Genomic DNA, 20,627 nt, shown 5'->3' with positions numbered 1-20,627 from the left:
GTGTGTCTGCCTCCCGAACAATGTTAGGTAGGTTATTCCAGAGTTTGGGCGCCAAATAGGAAAAGGATCTGCCGCCTGCAGTTGATTTTGATATTCTAGGTATTATCAAATTGCTTTTTTTTTTTGAGAACGTAGCGGACGTAGAGGATTATAATGTAAAAGGAGCTCATTCAAATACTGAGGTGCTAAACCATTCAGGGCTTTATAAGTAATAAGCAATATTTTAAAATCTATGCGATGTTTGATAGGGAGCCAGTGCAGTGTTGACAGGACCGGGCCAATATGGTCTGGTTCTAGTAAGAACTCTTGCTGCTGCAGTTTTACAAATGCTAGAAACGTGGCTTTCTAAGGAAAGATTGCGATCAAATAGCACACCTAGGTTCCTAACTGATGACGAAGAATTGACAGAGCAACCATCAAGTCTTAGACAGTGTTCTAGGTTATGATAAGCAGAGTTTTTAGGTCCTATAATTAACACCTGTGTTTTTTCAGAATTTAGCAGTAAGAAATAACTCTTCATCCAGTTTTTTATATCGACTATGCAATCCATTAGTTTTTCATATTGGTGTGTTTCACCGGGCTGTGAAGAAATATAGAGCTGAGTATCTTCAGCATAACAGTGAAAGCTAACACCATGTTTCCTGATGATATCTCCCAAGGGTAACATATAAAGCGTGAAGAGTAGCGGCCCTAGTACTGAGCCTTGAGGTACTCCATACTGCACTTGTGATCGATAGGATACATCTTCATTCACTGCTACAAACTGATGGCGGTCATATAAGTATGATTTAAACCATGCTAATGCACTTCCACTGATGCCAACAAAGTGTTCAAGTCTATGCAAAAGAATGTTGTGGTCAATTGTGTCAAACGCAGCACTAAGATCCAATAAAACTAATAGAGAGATACACCCACGATCAGATGATAAGAGCAGATCATTTGTAACTCTAAGTAGAGCAGTCTCAGTACTATGATACGGTCTAAATCCTGACTGGAAATCCTCACATATACCATTTTTCTCTAAGAAGGAATATAATTGTGTGGATAACACCTTTTCTAGTATTTTGAACAGAAAAGGGAGATTCGAGATTGGTCTATAATTAACTAGTTCTTTGGGGTCAAGTTGTGGTTTTTTGATGAGAGGCTTAATAACAGCCAGTTTGAAGGTTTTGGGGATATATCCTAATGACAATGAGGAATTAATAAAAGTCAGAAGAGGATCTATGACTTCTGGAAGCACCTCTTTTAGGAGCTTAGATGGTATAGGGTCTAACATACATGTTGTTGGTTTAGACCAGGTTGGTTTGGTTTAACTGTTATGCTGATGATACTCAGCTCTATATTTCTTCGCAGCCCGGTGAAACACACCAATTTGATAAACTAATGGAATGCATAGTCGATATAAAAAACTGGATGACGAGTAATTTCTTACTGCTAAATTCTGAAAAACAGAGGTGTTAATTATAGGACCTAAAATCTCTGCATGTAATAACCTAGAACATTGTCTAAGACTTGATGGCTGCTCTGTCAATTCTTCGCCATCAGTTAGTAACCTAGGTGTGCTACTTGATCGCAATCTTTCCTTAAAAAGCCACGTTTCTAGCATTTGTAAAACTGCATTTTTCCATCTCAAAAATATATCTAAATTACGGCCTATGCTCTCAATGTCGAATGCAGAAATGTTAATCCATGCACTTATGACCTCAACCTTAGATTATTGTAATGCTTTATTGGGTGGTTGTTCTGCATGCTTAGTAAACAAACTACAGCTAGTCCAAAATGCAGCAGCAAGAGTTCTTACTAGAACCAGGAAGTATGACTATATTAGCCCCGTCCTGTCAACACTGCACTGGCTCTATATCAAATATCGTATAGATTTTAAAATATTGCTTATTACTTATAAAGCCCTGAATGGTCTAGCACCTCAGTATTTGAATGAGCTCTTGTTACATTATAATCCTCCATGTCCGCAACGCTCTCAAATCTCAGGCAATTTGATAATACCTAGAATATCAAAATTAACTGTGGGCGGCAGATCCTTTTCATATTTGGCGCCTAAACTCTGGAATAACCAACCTAACATTGTTCGGGAGGCAGACGCACTCTTCCAATTTAAATCTAGATTAAAGACCCATCTCTTTAACCTGGCTTACACATAACATACTAATAAGCTTTTAATGCCCAAATCCGTTAAAGGATTTTTAGGCTGCATTAATTAGGTAAACCGGAACCGGGAACACTTCCCATAACACCCAATGTACTTAATGCTACATCATTAGAAGAATGGCATCTACGCTAATATTAGTCTGTTTTTCTCTTATTCCGAGGTCACCGTAGCCACCAGATCCAGTCTGTATCCAGATCAGAGGGTCACTCTAGTCACCCAGACCCAGTACGTATCCAGACCAGATGGTGGATCGGCACCTAGAAAGGACCTCTACATCCCTGAAAGACAGCAGAGACCAGGACAACTAGGGCCACAGATACAGATCCCCTGTAAAGACCTTGTCTCAGATGTCCACCAGGACAAGACCACAGGAAACAGAAGATTCTTCTGCACAATCTGACTTTGCTGCAGCCTGGAATTGAACTGCTGGTTTCGTCTGGTCAGAGGAGAACTGGCCCCCCCAACTGAGCCTGGTTTCTCCCAAGGTTTTTTCTCCATTCTGTCACAGATGGAGTTTTGGTTCCTTGCCGCTGTCACCTCTGGCTTGCTTAGTTGTGGGCACTTCATCTACAGCGATATCGTTGACTTGATTGCAAATAAATGCACAGACACTATTTAAACGGAACAGAGATGAATTCAATGATGAACTGCCTTTAACTGTCATTTTGCATTATTGACACACTGTTTTTTCCTAATGAATGTTGTTCAGTTGCTTTGACGCAACGTATTTTGTTTAAAGCGCTATATAAATAAAGGTGACTTGACTTGACTTGACTATTAAGTACTCCTGCCAAGAGAGCAGCACATAGTTTAATAAAATAACAGTAATATGAATATTGAGTACTCCTGCCCTGAGAGCAGCTTATAGAACAGTAAATATAACAGAATGAATATTGAGTACTCCTACCCTGAGAGCAGCACATAATACACTAAAAATATTATTAACCCTTAGGGTACTAAGCCCTTTTTGGTCCGTTTTCTCTATTTTTACATTTCGGCTTATAAACCATATGTAATGATGATGGACCACCATGTATTTGGTATCGATGGATTCAGAAGACCCTAAGCTACCATAAGCATGCATGCAATATGTTTATAAAGGAAGTATGAGTGAAAAATTGTACAATAAACTAGAGAATTTCAAAACAAAAATGAGATTTTTGTCATTTATTACTGAAAATCCTACCTCACACAACAAAAGTGAAAAGTTTTTGACCCAAAAATATATTTTTCAAACCCTTTGCTTGACAGAAATGGGTTAATGTTCAATCAAATGTGTAAAGAACAATTCAATAATTAACTTTATTTACAAACAGTCCTAGGCGTTTTTTCATTTTTGGGACTAAGCCCTTTTTGGTCTGTTTTCTCTATTTTTACATTTCGGCTTATAAACCATATGTAATGATGATGGACCACCATGTATTTGGTATCGATGGATTCAGAAGACCCTAAGCTACCATAAGCATGCATGCAATATGTTTATGAAGGAAGTATGAGTGAAAAATTGTACAATAAACTAGAGAATTTCAAAAACGAAAATAAGATTTTTGTCATTTATTACTGAAAATCCTACCTCACACAACAAAAGTGAAAAGTTTTTGACCCAAAAATATATTTTTCAAACCCTTTGCTTGACAGAAATGGGTTAATGTTCAATCAAATGTGTAAAGAACAATTCAATAATTAACTTTATTTACAAACAGTCCTAGGCGTTTTTTTTTATTTTTGGGACTAAGCCCTTATTGGTCTGTTTTCTCTATTTTTACATTTCGGCTTATAAACCATATGTAATGATGATGGACCACCATGTATTTGGTATCGATGGATTCAGAAGACCCTAAGCTACCATAAGCATGCATGCAATGTGTTTATAAAGGAAGTATGAGTGAAAAGTTGTACAATAAACTAGAGAATTTCAAAAACGAAAATTAGATTTTTTTTTGTCATTTATTACTGAAAAACACACAATATAGAACAGTTTTTGGAAAAAAAAATTTTTTCAAACTCTTTGCTTGACAGAAATGTGTTATTGTTTAATCAAATGTGTAAAGAACAATTAAATAATTAACTTTTTTTACAAACAGTCCTAGGCATGCCAGTGAGCAAAGCAAGGCCAGGAGGTCTTGTTGTACACTTTGCTTGCCTTGCAGTGCTCACAGTACTTTCTGACATCTGCAGGCTTGTGTGCAGGGTTTGCTGGGTCCAAGGGACAATGGGTAGGGGTGTGCGGCGAGTTGTCCTGTCTGCATCCTGCATCAGAGCAAATACACAATCAAACTGGAAGCTTTTTTTGTGTCAAAATTCAATGTAGAAAAAATAACTCCTATAAACTCATGTAACCCTATGAAACTCCACTGTACACTAAAAACACATTTCACCTCTCTTGACCTGAGCAGTTTACTTAGTTGAGTAAGTCAGTCTATTGAAACAAATTGCACACCACTCTTGAACTGAGTTTACAGGGAAAGAGTAGTATGGTACACTAAAACAAATATTTCATGCCTCAATCGCTATCTGACTAAAAATCCAAAACATATACATACTCAAGATGTATGATATAATAAATTATAATGATAAAGAGGTTATTTGAAGTTACATACCAGTCCTCAAATGGATCTGCCCCATCCTGGTAAAATACTTCGTCATCTGTGTAAAAGCTGTCTGCTCCAGATTTCCCCTCGTCACTTTCCAGTAATTGTTCCAGAGCTTGTTCTGCCCTAAATCTTTTACTGCTTGCAATTTTGATAAAACAATTCTGTAATAATGCTATATCTCTCTCGAATTTATCTCTTTGTGCTCGCTAATACTCCGATCGTTCTCTGTAACACTCCGATCGCTTTCTGCTTTCTCCATCTCATGCTGATTCTCCGATCGGTTATTGATTACACCTGGCTGGAGGTCGTTTTACTATAGTCCAGCCCAGCTTTTACAAGGCTACAGCAGAGCTACAGAGTCCTCTGAATGGCTAGAATAAATCATGGTAACCTTCCTCTGATTGGGTTAGAAAAATATTCCTCCCAGCGGTTTTTACATTGGTTGTTGCGTGTTGAATCTGCCTAACATAATAGTTTTCATTGGCCTGTTTACGCAGTGGTATTGCGCAATAAGGGAAGCGTGTTTAATATACAAACTGGATACCGCTGTTTTCAGTGGAATCTGAGGAAGACGGCAAAAAAACCGCATCTCTCTAGCATTAATAGTTTTTGAGATAACTACACATTTGTTAAAGTATGCCATTTTGGGCGGTACCGCCCAATCCGTCCCCAGAGGGTTAATATGAATACTGAGTACTCCTGCCCTGAGGGCAGCACATAGTTTATTAAAATAACAGTAATATGAATATTGAGTACTCCTACCCTGAAAGCAGCACATAGATTATTAAAATAATAGTAATATAAATATTTAGTACTCCTGCCCTGAGAGCAGCGCACACATGACTAAAATAACAGTAATATGAATATTGAGTACTCCTACCCTGAGAGCAGCACATAGTTTAGTAAAATAACAGTAATATGAATATGGATTACTCCTGCCCTGAGAGCAGCACACAGTTCATTAAAAATAACAGTAATATCAATATTGAGTACTCCTGCCCTGAGAGCTAATGCTAATGCTAAAGCTAACTGACTGATGTAATGTCCAGGAGAGTTCTTTTTTCGCTCATATCGGTTTTGCAGACAGCGTGGAAGTTAGGAAAAGCATGTTTTACTCCAGTTACCTCATTACCAACTTTTGTGTTATCAACTGATGAATCAGTCAAGTGAAAATGCATGCTATATAATATTTAGTCCATGATTATTTGTTCCGTGCATCTTTGTTTGCTAATTATCTTATTAAATGTTAGAGATGTTAATTTTTTCATGAAAATACATGCTAAATGAACTTACCTTGCAATAAATGCCTCCCACGAAGCGTCAGTAACGTATCTGTCTTAAGTTTTCCTTCCACACGTTCAAATTTCCTGACTCCCCCTCTGCTTCAATTTCATTGGTTGAATCTGTAAACCAATCATTTTCCTTTCTCCCCTCAGAACATGTTTAACCCTCTGGAGTCTAAGGGTATTTTGGGGGCCTGGAGAAGTTTTGTCATGCCCTGACATTTCTGCTTTTTTCAGTTTCTTATAAATATCTAAATGGCTAAAGTCTAATCTCACTGTAATCAGCACAAACTGGGCTATAATAATATGTGAGCAGCATGTATGTACATGATTGTGTTTTTGAGAAAAAAAAATGTTATGCTTGGTTAGTGAAAAACTAAAAATGTTAAATCACTTGAATAATGCAATAAAACATTCATATAATGCTACATCCACTTTTACAAGTTGTTTGAACTGAAATGTCTGTTGGCAGTGTGTGTACACAACCACCCTATAATGATAAAAATCCACCAAGTGTATTTTTTGTAATCTCGTTAAATGTTTTCCCCTTTCTCAAATCGAGCCATCTGAACGTGTGATGTCACAAGGTCAGAGGCCCCTCCCACGGTTGTTTGATTGACAGCAGCGTTTCAGCACAGACTGGACTTGTGTCTTACCTCAGACACGCCCTGAGTGGGCGTCATCAGTCCGAGATGCAGACAAGTGATTGAGGTGTTTTGTTGTTGGATGTAATAATGAACATAGCAGTAGTCATTTACTCCCGATATCTGAGCTACTGAAATCGCTGAGGATTAACTTATGTTTGGATCTGAAGGTAATGCGCCTTTGATCTACTTAAATGCATTTATATTCACATGAATCATTCATGATCCATCCTCCAGCAGTGGGTATAATGTATTTTAATGAATCATTGCAAATCGCATTTCCTAATAATGTGCTAACTTGCAAGTTTCACTATGAATGTGACTAAAGTAAACAGTCTCTCAGTGCAGATCAGAAGAGAGGGGCGGGGTCAGCAGAGCTCATTAGCATTAAAGGAGATTTCCACAAACCAGCGTGTTTTGAAAAGAGCTGTTTTTGAAAGGGTAAAACGTGTTTTTTATAATATTTCATATTTGCCATCTCAAACTAGGCGGAAGCTCCTGGAAAACCAAATTTTGTGTTTGAGGTAAAAACAAGACAAAGAGTCAGAGGTGGACAAAGACTGATTCACACTGTTATTGTACACAGGCTTCTTAGGACACACAATACAGGACCAAAAAAATAATTTAATAGAAGTAAAAATATCCAAGGATATAACTGCCTGTGATCTACCACATCTGCTGTTATGAACTCCTCGATCACTCATTAATAAGAAAGATGAGTTTGACCTTTTGTTGAGAGCAAAGGATGTTGAAATTGCTTGTGTCATAGAGACATTGCCACATATTCTACAAATATACATGCCACTGCAAAGGAAAGCTATAACATATGACAAACCATGGATGACTGAAAAAAATCAAACATTCTTTAAAATAGTCAGCAGACTAAATTTACCAAAACATGGGAAACTAAAAAGTGGAAGAAGGCTAAGAATTTTGTCCAAAGGCAGATCAGTCAAGCAAAAAATAAATATTACTCAAATAAAATCTAAGATCTGAAGAGTAAATAGCCAAGAGAGTGATGGGATTACATTAACAATGACCTTGAATGATCTAAAATTAACAGAATGGAGATTTAACTTTATATCTTGAATGGAGATCATGTAGCAGAGGTCTTAAACAGTTTTTCTTTTGCTGAGGCTTGAACTAATGATAAGAGTTGTGTGATTTGTCCTTTGGCCAAACCAACAAAAACAAATGAATTGTGTAGTATAGGACAGTTAAAACAAGCTCTGCTACGATTAGAAACACAGAAAGCAAGCGGCCCTGATGATAGCTTCTCAAGAATCATGCACCAGTTATAGCACATCTGATCAATTCCTCATATCAAGGGCATTCTACCAGCTGCATGGAGAGAAGCTGATGTAAGTCCAGTCCCAAAACTTGCCCGACCAAATAAAAAATCTGACTGGAAACCTGTTTCCTTAACTTCTTGGACTGGTCAAAAAAATCTTGAAGAAACTTATGCCAACAGTTCTGAAAGAATGCAGCAATCAGTATGATTATCTGCCTAAACACAGCACGACGAATGCTTTGGTTAAGAATATACATACATGGCTAAGGCAGACAGACTCTCACCAACCAACTATGGTCTCTGTGTTATTGGCTGATATGTCAAAAGCATTTGATCGAGTCAACCATGCAAGGTTTTTTCAGCATTTATCAGCTCTTAACCTCTGTCCACAGTTGTTGTCTTGGTTGTTTAGCTACACAACAGGAAGATGATAAAGGGTGGTTGCAAACGATAAAAGCAGTGTATGGAAAGTTGTGACATCAGGAGTTCGCCAAGGTGGAGTTGTGCAACCATATCTGTTTTTACTTCATTTGTCAAACCCGGAAGTGACTTTTGGTGATACACTGGTCAGTTTATGCAGATGATATTGGTATAAGCACGAGCTGCAAAGTTTATGAGGTAGGCATCACAGCATCTTCACTTATTGACAGTTTTGCAAAACACAGAGCTTTTGCTGATGATTTAGTCAGTATTTATTGCTCCTTGATCAGACCCTGTCTGGAGTATGCATATGTGATGTTAGTTGGTTGCACAAAAAAGCAAGCAGCTTTGCTGGAAAGCATGCAAAAGAGAGCACAACCAATCATTGAGAGATTTACTAAAACTAAAGGATGGAGAGAGCAAGCCACCATCAAATTAATACAAGAGATGGCCCAGAACGATCATCCTCTTCATGATCTTTTTCCACCAACCAGGGTAGAAAAAACTGGTCGGCTTCTTAGGAAGCAAAGATTTGACATAATTCAAAGCAAAGACAAAACGTTATGCTAGTACTACCATTCCTTTTGCTGTTAAGACTATTCAGTGAATGACTGTTTCTATTGTTCTCATTTGTAAGTCGCTTTGGATAAAAGCGTCTGGTAAATGACTAAATGTAATGTAAATGTAATCTGAATGCTTAGGGTGATTTCTGCTGTTGCACTCGTATGTTTTAAAACTTTTTATGTTTACATGCATGTGTGAATAGATGTATATTTTGCTTATTTATGGGCAGCTGTACATGTATATATTTGCAAATGTATATCTTTAATTATTTTGAGTATTTTTATTGGATTTGTTTTGGAAATGTTGTTTTTATATTTCTCTTGAATATTTGTATTGTATGATTTTCTCCAGGCAATTTTATCTTTCAATGTAATTTCTGCTATAATTCAATCTCAGTATTGCTAAGCAGAAAAGTACATTTCCATACTTCCATATTGCACTCTTTTAAATGTCTGATTGTTGCAGTGATGTAGTTCATAGTTGAATGCAGCATGTAAAAGCACTAGTAAGATGATGAGTGCAGTAAGAAACATCACTCTCTCTTGTGTGTTAGTTCAGTCATTCACTTCCCCTGAATGTGTAAGTGTTTTGCGGACCAGTTTTCTGCCAGAAAATGCAGCTCTGTCAGTCTTTTGATGTTGATGCGGACACGACCTCACTTCCTGTGCTGGCCAGCATTTCCTGCCACAGGAGGAAGGCTTGCGTTCAGATTGTGTTTTTGGTTTTTACTGGGGTAAAAAATTAAGAAATGTGACAAAAAGCAATAAAATGACCGCTTTCACTCATTTCTTTCTTTAACCCTTGTCCTGTGCTGAAAATGCTTTACTCTTGGTGTTCCTGGTCAAAAATGATTAACCTTTTACAAAAATCCTTGTAAATTTAGCATTCTATATTATCTTAAAATCTTGGTTTCAATCTTTTTTTTTTACTTTTTATTTTATTTAAAAAAAAAGATTAGTACAGGTTTTGTTTCTTTTGTGATTTGATTGATTATAAGCCACATTGATTTGAGGTCATGCATCTCAGTTTTTGAGTGAATATTGACAAAATTATTAAAAAATTAGCTTTTTCCATTTAGAGAAGGAATGTAGAAAATGTATCCACAAATAATGCGTAAAGTACAGTTAATGCTCAGTTTTGATGAGGGGTTAGTGTTTTATTTTTAATCATTGATCTGGATCTCATCTGTGTTCCGGTCTTCTTCTCAGAATCTCTCTCTGAGTCAGTCTCCATTCACTCTGACTGCACTGGGTTTATTCACCTCATCTCATCTGACCGCTTGGTTTTCACTGCAGGTGAGCATGAAATTGTGTTTTTTAACTATTAATAATAATAATAATAATAATAATAATAATAATAATAATAATGATATGCAATAATAATAATAATAAATGAATCAGTGATGACTATGTCAAAGTGATGTCCATATAGCAGAAATTGTACCGTTCTAGGGTGAATAAATAAAACAGGACAGAAACTAATAATGATATATATTACTGAATTCACGACGAAGGCAACAAACTTAATAATGCTTTTTTGTCACATAGAAAAGCATTGATTTTGAGCTAGACTGCTGGAAACTTACTGCTAATAAATCCTGCCATCATCTCCTCACCTTCATGTCGTTCCAAACGACTTTCTTCTGTTGAACACAAAAGAAGATTTTGTAGAATGTTATCCTTGATTTCTACTGTATGAACTTCTCAAAGTATATTTCACAGAAGAAAGAAATTCATACAGGTTTTGAATGACATGGTGTTGAGAAAATGATGAAAATTTTCATTTTGTGGTGAATCTCCCCTTAAGAACTTTATTATTTGTAAATAATAAATACCTAATTTATAAGTAAGACATTGATATTTATCTTTAATCTGGCCCTTATTGAATTAACATGTATTTCAATTAAAATTCATTAGAACTAAACATCTAAAAAGAAAGACGTTCTTGCTCAGAATCCAGAGTGTAATTGACTAGTATTAGTAGGAAAATGAACACAAGATGTAAAACCATGGTCCTCTATACCATAGTGGTATGGCTTTTAAAATAAATAATAAGTAATAATTAACTATAAGATTTGTAGTTTACAAAAAAAAACTAATCATGAAGAAACTACAAAACGTAGAAAATGTAAATATTTCCAAATATGTAATACCGTCACATTTTTAATAAATACATTTCTGCCAGCACACATAGGATATTTGTATTAATAACTTTGTTAAATTATTATGGTGCTGAATTGACAAGTCTATTGGTGTTCTCCATTATACAGTATGTCATTGTCATGGCTGTTCACAAGCCAGCATCACTAGAACCTTTAATGTTCTCATGTCACACGACTGTGGAACAATTCTGTGTCACATCTGAATGGGTCAAGCGACTTGAGCTGTTCATCTTATAAATCATTGTAGAAGAGCGGCGCTGTGCTGGAGACTGATCCCGTTCCGCTTTGACACACAGATGTATTGGGTCGCACTGCTTCACACCTTCAGAGTGTTTGCTTTATATGATTTCCCAAAATTATTGGGAGAAAATGATTGGTCATCCAGACTTTGAAATTTTTAACACACTCTGTTATCGTAGATAATTTAGAAGTTTCATCTGCTCTTGTTGAAATAGCCTAGTATCATCAGCATAACAATCCAAACTAATCCCATATTGTCTAATAATAATTACCAAAGGGCAACATGCATGCTGAAAATAGCAGAGGGATTAAGACAGATCCTTGGGGCACACCATACTCTCCATACAATACTGGTGATAATTGAGATGAGTCCCTGTCTAAATAAATAAAGTGGTAGCGATCGGACAGGTAGGATCTAAACCATCTTAAAGCCTGCCCTTAAATACCTGTATAGTTATTTAATCAATCAATGAGTATGTCATGATCTATATTGTTGAAAGCAGTACTATCATTAAGATGCAGCCTTGATCTGACGCAAGAAGCAAGTCATTTGTAATTTTAACAAGTGCAGTTTCTGTGCTGTTGTGGGGCCTGAAACCTGATTAAAAAAATTGTTTTTATTTTTTTTTGTTTTTGTAAAAAGAGCACAATTGCATAAAATTTTAACAATACTGCATGAAATAGCAAGTAAACGTGTATATGGACTGGAGTGTGTGTACATTTATTTATATTGTTGTGACTGATTTGTGTGTTGATCAGCTGAGAGGATGCAGGTTCGAGTGCTGCTGATCCTGATTCTCATATCAGTATTAATCACACATGCTAAAGGTAAGACTGTCTGTCTGATAAATCGAACAGGCTAGACAGAAAATTATATTTTTATATGATGAAATTATCAAATGCATGCATAGTTATTCATGAACAGTAGCAGATTTGTCTTTCTGTCCACACACACAAGCATTCACTGATGTCTTCTGTTTGATTTATTCAAACTGAGACATTTGTTCCTCCATTTTAGCCTCGCTCAGCCAACACACTAATATCTCTGATCCACACAAAGCAGCTGTTGTTCCACCAGATGCCAGTCTGCAGCTCTGATCACTTAACAAACAGTCAAAGCCTGTATGGCTGATAGTAATGTTGCTGCACCTTTAACATCTAATTCATTCATTCATTTAGATCTGAGTTTTGCAAACACAAGCTAAAAGACATTTGTCTTTGGATAGTTAGATATATTTGTGACATTTGTCAAATTCATGGATAGCTGTGCATGCATTTGTTGTTTACACATTATATTAACTGATGATTTGCAGTATTACTGAATGTTTAAAATAGAATGTAATCAGCAAGGGTTTCCATCATTGAATTTTGGGATATCAAGTTAAAAAAAATGCTGGATGGAAACACCACGATATGAGATAAATCTGTTTCTCTTTAGTGGACAACTTCACATGTGAAGCTCCAGCTGATATCGTGATGCTGGTGGATAGATCGGGGAGTATTAGCTCAGGCGACTTCCGAACTGTGAAGAGCTTTCTTAATAGCTTTTTCAGGTCCTTTAGGGTTGGATCAAACCAAACACGCGTTGGTAAGTCTTTTTGCAGTGCATGTGCTGTATTTAGTGTTAGATTCCCTTTAGATTCACCGTGAGTGTTTGTGTGTGTGTTCAGGTTTGGTGCAGTACAGCAATGATCCAAAGATCGAGTGGCATCTGAACACACACAGCACTAAAGAGGCTGTGATCGACGCTGTGAGGAAACTACTCCAAGTAGGAGGAGGCACACAAACAGGTTCACACACACTCACACACACATTGGTATTTGTGGTTTACAGGGACTCTCCATAGGCGTAATAGTTTCTATACTGTACAAACCGTATATTCTATTGCCCACACCAATTCTACACCTAAACCTAAAACTTTCTGCATTTTAACATTCTCAAAAAAATCTCCATTTAGTTTGTTTTTCTAGCCTTTTGAATTACATGGACATAGACAGTGTTCCTCATAAACCACACATTCACATTGTAATACCACTGCCACACTCACCATTATAGAAATTTGTGTCCCTATAAACCATCCAAAACAAGTGCACACACACACAGGTTTACTAATAAACTCATTCTCATATACACACTCTAACACAAAGCTTAGACCTAATATCTGTGCGCTCTTGTTTTTGTGTCATATCAGGACACAACTCTGTATAATGACATGGGTATGACACAGGTATTACAAGGAGAGGGTGACTTATGAGGACATAACCCATGTCCCCATTTTTCAAACACTTATAAATCATACAGAATGAGTTTTTTTGAGAAAGTAAAAATGCACAAAGTTTCCTGTGAGGGTTAGGCTTAGGTGTAGGGTTGGTGTAGGGCCATAGAATATACAGTTTGTACAGTATAAAAACCATTACACCTATGGGATGAACACACTTTTCACTAAAACGTGTGTGTGTGTGTGTGTTTGTGTGTTCCAGGTCTGGCTCTGACGCATATTCTGGAGAACAGTTTCAAAGCTGAATCTGGATCCAGACCTGACGTTCCTAAGATTGTGATTCTGATCACGGATGGGGAATCACAGGACGATGTTCTTTCTCCTGCTCAGAGACTCAGAGATGCTGGGATTGAGCTGTTTGCTATTGGTACCAGAACAGAACCAGCTGTAACCTAAATACAGCCTTGTTAATACTTTAGATAATGGTTTTCTGACTGTGTGAATCTGCAGGAGTGGGATATATCAATATGAATGAACTGAGAGCCATCGCCTCCCCGCCGGAGACACATGTGTATTACTTGCGTGAGTTCAGCTATATGTTAGACATCGTGGAGGGACTCAGCAGGAGCGTCTGCGAGCGCATCTCTGAAATCAACAGAGAGATCAGCGGTGTGTTTCTGAGATCTCTGTTATTTAATGAGCAGGCTCAGGAGGTTTTCTTCAGGAGATGGAGGTTAAGTTTTCAGTATTCAATATGAATTATGGGTAGCAATGAATAGACATTTTCTCCCTCTGACAAGACAAAAAAAAGAATTTTAACATTTTCTTCAACAAACCTGCTATAGGAACTGTAGCCAGTTTTCCATAAATCCATATTTGTGCATATTATGTGATATTGGATGGAAAAAAGACTGTTGAGTAAAAAAATCTGTGTCCATAGTGAACATTCACACATGTGAAACTCCAGCCATCGCTGATATCGTGATTCTGGTGGACGGGTCATGGAGCATCAGCCGTTTGAACTTCAAAACTGTGAGGAGCTTTCTGGGAATGTTTGTCAAGGCCTTCGCTGTTGGATCAGAACAAACATGCATTGGTACGTCTGGGGTTTCTTTAGTTCCAACACACAGTACATTTACATTTACATGCAGCTAGATCAACAGGAGAAGAGCAGCAGTTTCACTGTGCTTGTGCTTTATTTAATGTTAACTGTAGGATTATATTCACTGTGTGTGTGTGTGTGTGTGTGTGTGTGTGTGTGTGTGCTTTCTTGAATGCATGTTATAGTACACAACTGTGTATAATGACATGAGTACTATAACGCGAACGTGGTTTAAGAGGTTTACACTACCTGTGTCCCTGAAAAACCAATGGGTGTAGGGCTAGGGGACTGAAAATGCAGTTTGTACAGTAGAAAAACCATTACATCTATGGAGAAACCCCATTAACCACCTGTGGCCTGTGCTGGCAAAATTTGTTACAACGAGCACATTCACTGGTTTGCTCTCTATTTGCCATGTGCCTTGTGCTGACATTTAAAAAAGTTAATTTGACTAAAATGGAATTGAAAATGGTGAGCTCAGTAACTCTTAATCACACACAGCTGAGGATAATGGGCCAATAATCAGAGCATAGCGTAATGGGAACTGAAGTCCACAAGCACTGGGCAATCATCTGGGAGAAGTGCCCTCTGGTGGCTGTCCTGAGCACTCCAGCAGATGACTGGGTCATGACCCCTGCTTGAAGGAGTGGATTCCAGATGCTCCACCAAGCATCAAAAGAATTTCCCATATAGGGGAAGGGGGCCTGGAGACAGAAGTAGACCAGGAGGCAAGGCAAGCGAACACTGCTGCTGAACACTGGAGCGGGTTCATGAGTGGAGTCTTGAGTGCTCCCAGACTGAAGCAGGTTCACGAGTGGACTCTTGAGTGCTCCCAGACTGGAGCAGGTTCATGAGTGGACTCTTGAGTGCTCCCAGACTGGAGCAGGTTTATAAGTGGACTCTTGAGGGCTCTCAGACTGGAGAGAGTTCATGAGTGGACTCTTGAGGGCTCCCGTACTGGAGAAATTTCATCAGTGGACCCTTGAAGGCTCTCAGACTGGTGCGAGTTCATGAATGGATTCTTGAGGTCTCCCGGACTGGAACGGGTTCATGAGTGGACTCTTGAGGACTCCTGGACTGGAAAAAGTTCATGAGTGGACTGTTGAGGTCTCCAGGATTGGACAAGGTTCATGAGTGGACTCTTGAGGTCTCCAGGACTGGAACCAGATCATGAGTGGACTCTTGAGGTCTCCAGGACTGGAAAAGGTTCATGAGTGGACTCTTGAACGCTCCCGGACTCGAGCGAGTTTATGAGTGGACTCTTGAAGGCTCTTGGACTGGTTCGAGTTCATGAGTGGACTCTTGAGGTCTCCTGGACTGGAAAGGGATCATGAGAGGACTCTTGAGGGCTCCTGGACTGGAGCAAGTTTATGAGTGGACTCTTGAAGGCTCTCGGACTGGAGCAGGTTCACGAGTGGACTCTTGAGTGCTCCCAGACTGGAGCAGGTTCATGAGTGGACTCTTGAGGGCTTGCGGACTGGAGCAATTTCATGAGTGGAATCTTGAGGGCTACCAGACTGGAGCGAGTTCATGAGTAGACTCTTGTGGGCTACTGGACTGGAGCGAGTTCATGAGTAGACTCTTGTGGGCTACCGGACTGGAGCGAGTTTATGAGTAGACTCTTGAGGGCTTCTGGCCTGGAGCAGGTTCATGAATGGACTGCCTAACTTGAGATCAGCCACAGATGTCTTTTAAATGCCTGAGTGTCTTCAAGTGCAACATTCACGATGACCGGGAATAGAAGAGTGGCATCCATGATGGCTGAAGACTGTGGCATCACGTCCATGACGGCTGGAGATTCTGACATGTCAGCCATCTTATGAAAGCACTCTTGAACTCTCCTTCTGGAGCAGGCTCTGGATTGACCGGAGTGGAGTTAGTTGCATTCCTCCTCACCTTCTCTTCTCAGTAGGAGTCGGGAGGCCAAGGCTGGTGGAAAAAACCCCGCCGAAGGGTTCTTATTGACCTTGTGTGTCCTGCTGACAACAATGATGGAGATACCTGACAAAACCCCAAAAGTCCAGGATCCTAAGTCCCTCTATCTTCCACTGGGGGCGGAGGATCATCCAGGCAAACATTAAAGAAATATTTTAACAGAAACAGCCGAGCAACAGATAAGGACAGCAGTTTGTAAATCTTTTGCCTCGTTTTCTCATTTGACCACTGTGTGATCTTCGTTGTTTGGAAAGTTTGGATTAATTGCTCTGTATCTTACCCTGGTACGTGCTGAAGTGGCGTTTGGTTTTGTGGGACTGCCCAATTTTGGTCTGCTAAATAGTGAGGCATGGCCAGCTGACTTCCATCACAGGTAATAAGGCAAATATAAAAGCGGTAGTTTTCACCGTGGCAGCAGTCTTGGCAGTCCTCGTGTGAAGCCTCCTCGTGTGAAGACCGACGAATGTGAAGACCATCGACTCTACCTGCGCGACTCCACTGAGCAAGGACAACGACAGGGCTCTTGAGTATTGCTTTTTTCCCTTTTCTTCAGGTACCTTACTTTTTGTATAGCTTGTTCTCAAATACTTATTTCGGTCACTTGTAGTCACTATGTGCTTTCAGATCTCTACTATCACTACTAACACTCGGAAAGCACGCAATGTACGTCAAAGGAAGGCCTATCCGACAAATCTATGGCCTGTCCCTCTGACCTTTACTACTATGCTCTCTATTCCAGTTGGTCTCTGGAACTGCCAGTCTGCTGTTAACAAAGCAGACTTCATTTCTTCTATTGCTACTCATTCCGGTCTCAACCTCATGACACTGACTGAGACTTGGATCAAACCTGAAGACACTGCCACTCCCGCAGCCCTCTCCACTAATTTCACTTGTTCCCACACTCCTCGTACAACTGGGAGGGGTGGAGGTACTGGTCTCCTTGTATCAAAAGAATGGAAATTTGATCTTTAACCAAAAGCTACAGGTACCAGTTCATTTGAATCACATGCCATTACTGTAACCCACCCTGTTAAAATCCACTTTGTGGTCATTTATCGTCCCCCAGGTCAATTGGGAAACTTCATGGAGGAGTTGGATGTGCTGCTATCAAACTTTCCTGAAGATGGTATTCCTCTGGTACTGCTTGGTGACTTCAACATCCACCTAGATAAACCCCAGGCTGCTGACTTCAACACTCTGCTCGCCTTAATTGATCTCAAGCGAGTGTCTACTCCAGCGACTCACAAATCAGGCAACCAACTGGACCTTATCTACATGCGCTGTATCTCCGTGGACAACTCTTCAGTTGCTCCACTGCACATCTCAGACCACTTCCTCATTACTGCTAACCTAGCACTAACTCCTGAAGCGACACACACTCCAACGCAGGTCACCTTTCGATGGAACCTGTGCTCACTCCCTCCATCTCGCCTATCATCTGTGGTTTTATCCTCACTTCCTGCACTCTCTCAGTTTTCAGCTCTGATCATGTACAGTGCTTTGGAAACTCTTTGCTCCACTTTAACCTCTTGCTTGGACAACTTTTGCCCACTTTCGTCTAGACCAGCACTCACCACCCCATCTGCCCCCTGGCTGTCCGAGGTTCGCCCTGAACATTGCTCTAAACTCAGGGCTGCAGAGAGGAAATGGCATAAATCAAGAAACTCTACCGACCTCAGTGTGTATCAGTCTCTCCTCTCTTCCTTCTCTGCAAATGTCTTCACTGCTAAAACATCCTACTACCACAACAAAATTAACAGCTGTTGTGATGCTTGGACACTCTTCAAAACGTAATCCGCCTCCACCACCTCCTCCATCGACTCTTACAGCGGACGACTTTGCAGTTTTCTTGACAAATAAGACAAGAACCATGAGTGACCAATTCTCCACACGAAGACTGAGGATAACTTCACAATGACCGATGCACACTCTTTCTCCTCCTTCTCGCCACTCTCAGATATGGATTTTTACAAATCCTGTCCAGTCATCCTACTACTTGTCCACTTGATCCGATCCCCACTCACCTCCATCAAGCAATCTCTTCTTCAGTCATACCTTCACTTACTCACATTATCAACTCCTCTCTTCACTCTGGAACATTTCCCTCAGCATTTAAGCAGGTTCGGGTTCAAGAAACCATCTCTAAATCCAGCGCTTCTAGAAAACTACAGACTTCTGACCTTCATTGCAAAGACACTTGAGCGAGCTGTGTTCAACCAGCTTTCTATGTTCCTTGTACAGAACAACCTCCTAGACAGCAACCAATCTGGCTACAAAAGTGGCCACTCAACTGAGACTGCTCTGCTCTCGGTTACTGAAGCCCTGCGACTGGCAACTTCAAAATCCTCAGTACTCATCTTACTGGACTTGTCTGCTGCTTTTGACACCGTTAATCACCAGATTCTCCTGTCCACCCTCAGAAAGATGGGCATCTCTGGAACCGCACTCCTGTGATTGAAGTCCTATCTCTCTGACAGATCCTTCAGTGTGTTTTGGAGGGGTGATGTTTCTAAGTCACAACAACTTGCTACTGGGGTTCCTCAAGGCTCAGTACTTGGACCACTTCTCTTCTCCATCTTTATGATGTCATTAGGATCTGTCATTCAGAAGCATTGCCTTTCTTATCACTGCTACGCTGATGACACTGAACTCTACTTCTCATTCCAACCAGATGACCCGACAGTAGCTGCTCGCATTTCAGCCTGTCTGAGTGACATTTGTAGCTGGATGAATGACCATCACCTTCAGCTCAACCTTATGAAGCTAACCCATTGTTTCATCTCAACTTCTCTATACAGCTGGGTTCGTAATCCGTAACTCCTTCCAGGACAGCCAGAAACCTAGGCATTGTGATGGATCATCAGTTAAGCTTCACAGACCACATTGCTACACGGTCCTGCAGATTTTCCTTATACAACATTAGGAAGATTAGACCCTTCCTATCAGAGCAAGCCACCCAACTTCTTGTCCAAGCTCTTGTTCTCTCCAGACTGGACTATTGTAATGCTCTCCTGGCGGGCCTTCCTGCATGTACTGTCAAGCCTCTGCAACTGATCGAGAATGCAGCAGCGAGGGTTTTCTTCAATGAGCCAAAAAAAGCTCACGTTACTCCTCTCCTCATCAGGTTACACTGGCTACCGGTAGCCACTCGCATCAAATTCAAGGTACTAATGCTTGCCTACAAGACGACCACTGGCACAGCTCCAACATACCTAAACTCACTGGTTAAATCTTATGTGCCCTCCAGAAGTTTGTGCTCTGCAAGTGAAAAACGCCTTGTGGTGCCATCCCAAAGAAGTTCAAAATCACTCTCACTGACCTTTTTCCTGGACTGTGCCCAGCTGGTGGAATGACCTCCCATTTTCAAGAAACATCTAAAGACTCATCTTTTTCGCCAGCACTTAACCAACTAATACTAGCACTTTTCTTTCTTTTCTTGTCTTTCATATTTAAAAAATAAACACCCTGGCTATGTGTTCTGTACTAGACTAACTGAGACTTGTCATGGCACTTGTATACTGTTGTTGTTCTCTTGTTGACCTGACTGCTTCTATTGTTCTCATTTGTAAGTCGCTTTGGATAAAAGCGTCTGCTAAATTATTAAATGTAAATGTAAATTTGAGTGCAGCCTCATTATGATCCAGCCCAATTGCCAAAGTCCAGAATCACTGGGTGAAGCATGTCACCTCCATCCCCTGCTGGTACAGATGCATCAGCATCTGATGTCATTGCCATCCGCTCTTTCATAGTGGGACGAATCAGAATCAGAATCAGAATCAGAATGAGCTTTATTGCCAGGTATGTTCACACATACGAGGAATTTGTTTTCGTGACAGAAGCTCCGCAGTGCAACATAACAGCGACAGAACAAAAAACACAAGGAATAAAAAATACAAATAAATACAAATAGGTGGGTAAGGAATGACAATATACAAATTGACAATGTATGGCCGATATATTACAATGAGCATTTATGTATGTACAGGTATATTATGTGCAAAAAATTTA

The 20,627-nt window shown here is 39.7% G+C and overlaps 1 protein-coding gene across 1 annotated transcript in view; it reads left to right on the top strand.

Annotated features, from left to right (window-relative positions):
• The window catches only part of LOC132104818 (cartilage matrix protein-like), a 34,975-nt gene that overhangs the window by 10,344 nt on the left and 4,004 nt on the right, over window positions 1-20,627 (top strand). Inside the window, exons 2-8 of the mRNA XM_059510349.1 lie at window positions 10,172-10,258; window positions 12,124-12,192; window positions 12,803-12,952; window positions 13,035-13,154; window positions 13,845-14,009; window positions 14,093-14,251; window positions 14,523-14,678. Of these exons, the coding sequence (XP_059366332.1) occupies window positions 10,172-10,258; window positions 12,124-12,192; window positions 12,803-12,952; window positions 13,035-13,154; window positions 13,845-14,009; window positions 14,093-14,251; window positions 14,523-14,678 (906 nt within the window). The remainder of the gene's footprint in view (window positions 1-10,171; window positions 10,259-12,123; window positions 12,193-12,802; window positions 12,953-13,034; window positions 13,155-13,844; window positions 14,010-14,092; window positions 14,252-14,522; window positions 14,679-20,627) is intronic.

Source organism: Carassius carassius, chromosome 25, assembly GCF_963082965.1.
Source record: "Carassius carassius chromosome 25, fCarCar2.1, whole genome shotgun sequence".
Classification (NCBI taxonomy): Eukaryota; Metazoa; Chordata; class Actinopteri; order Cypriniformes; family Cyprinidae; genus Carassius; species Carassius carassius.
Note: the sequence above shows the minus strand (reverse complement) of the source record. Positions and strands in the feature narration are given on the sequence as shown.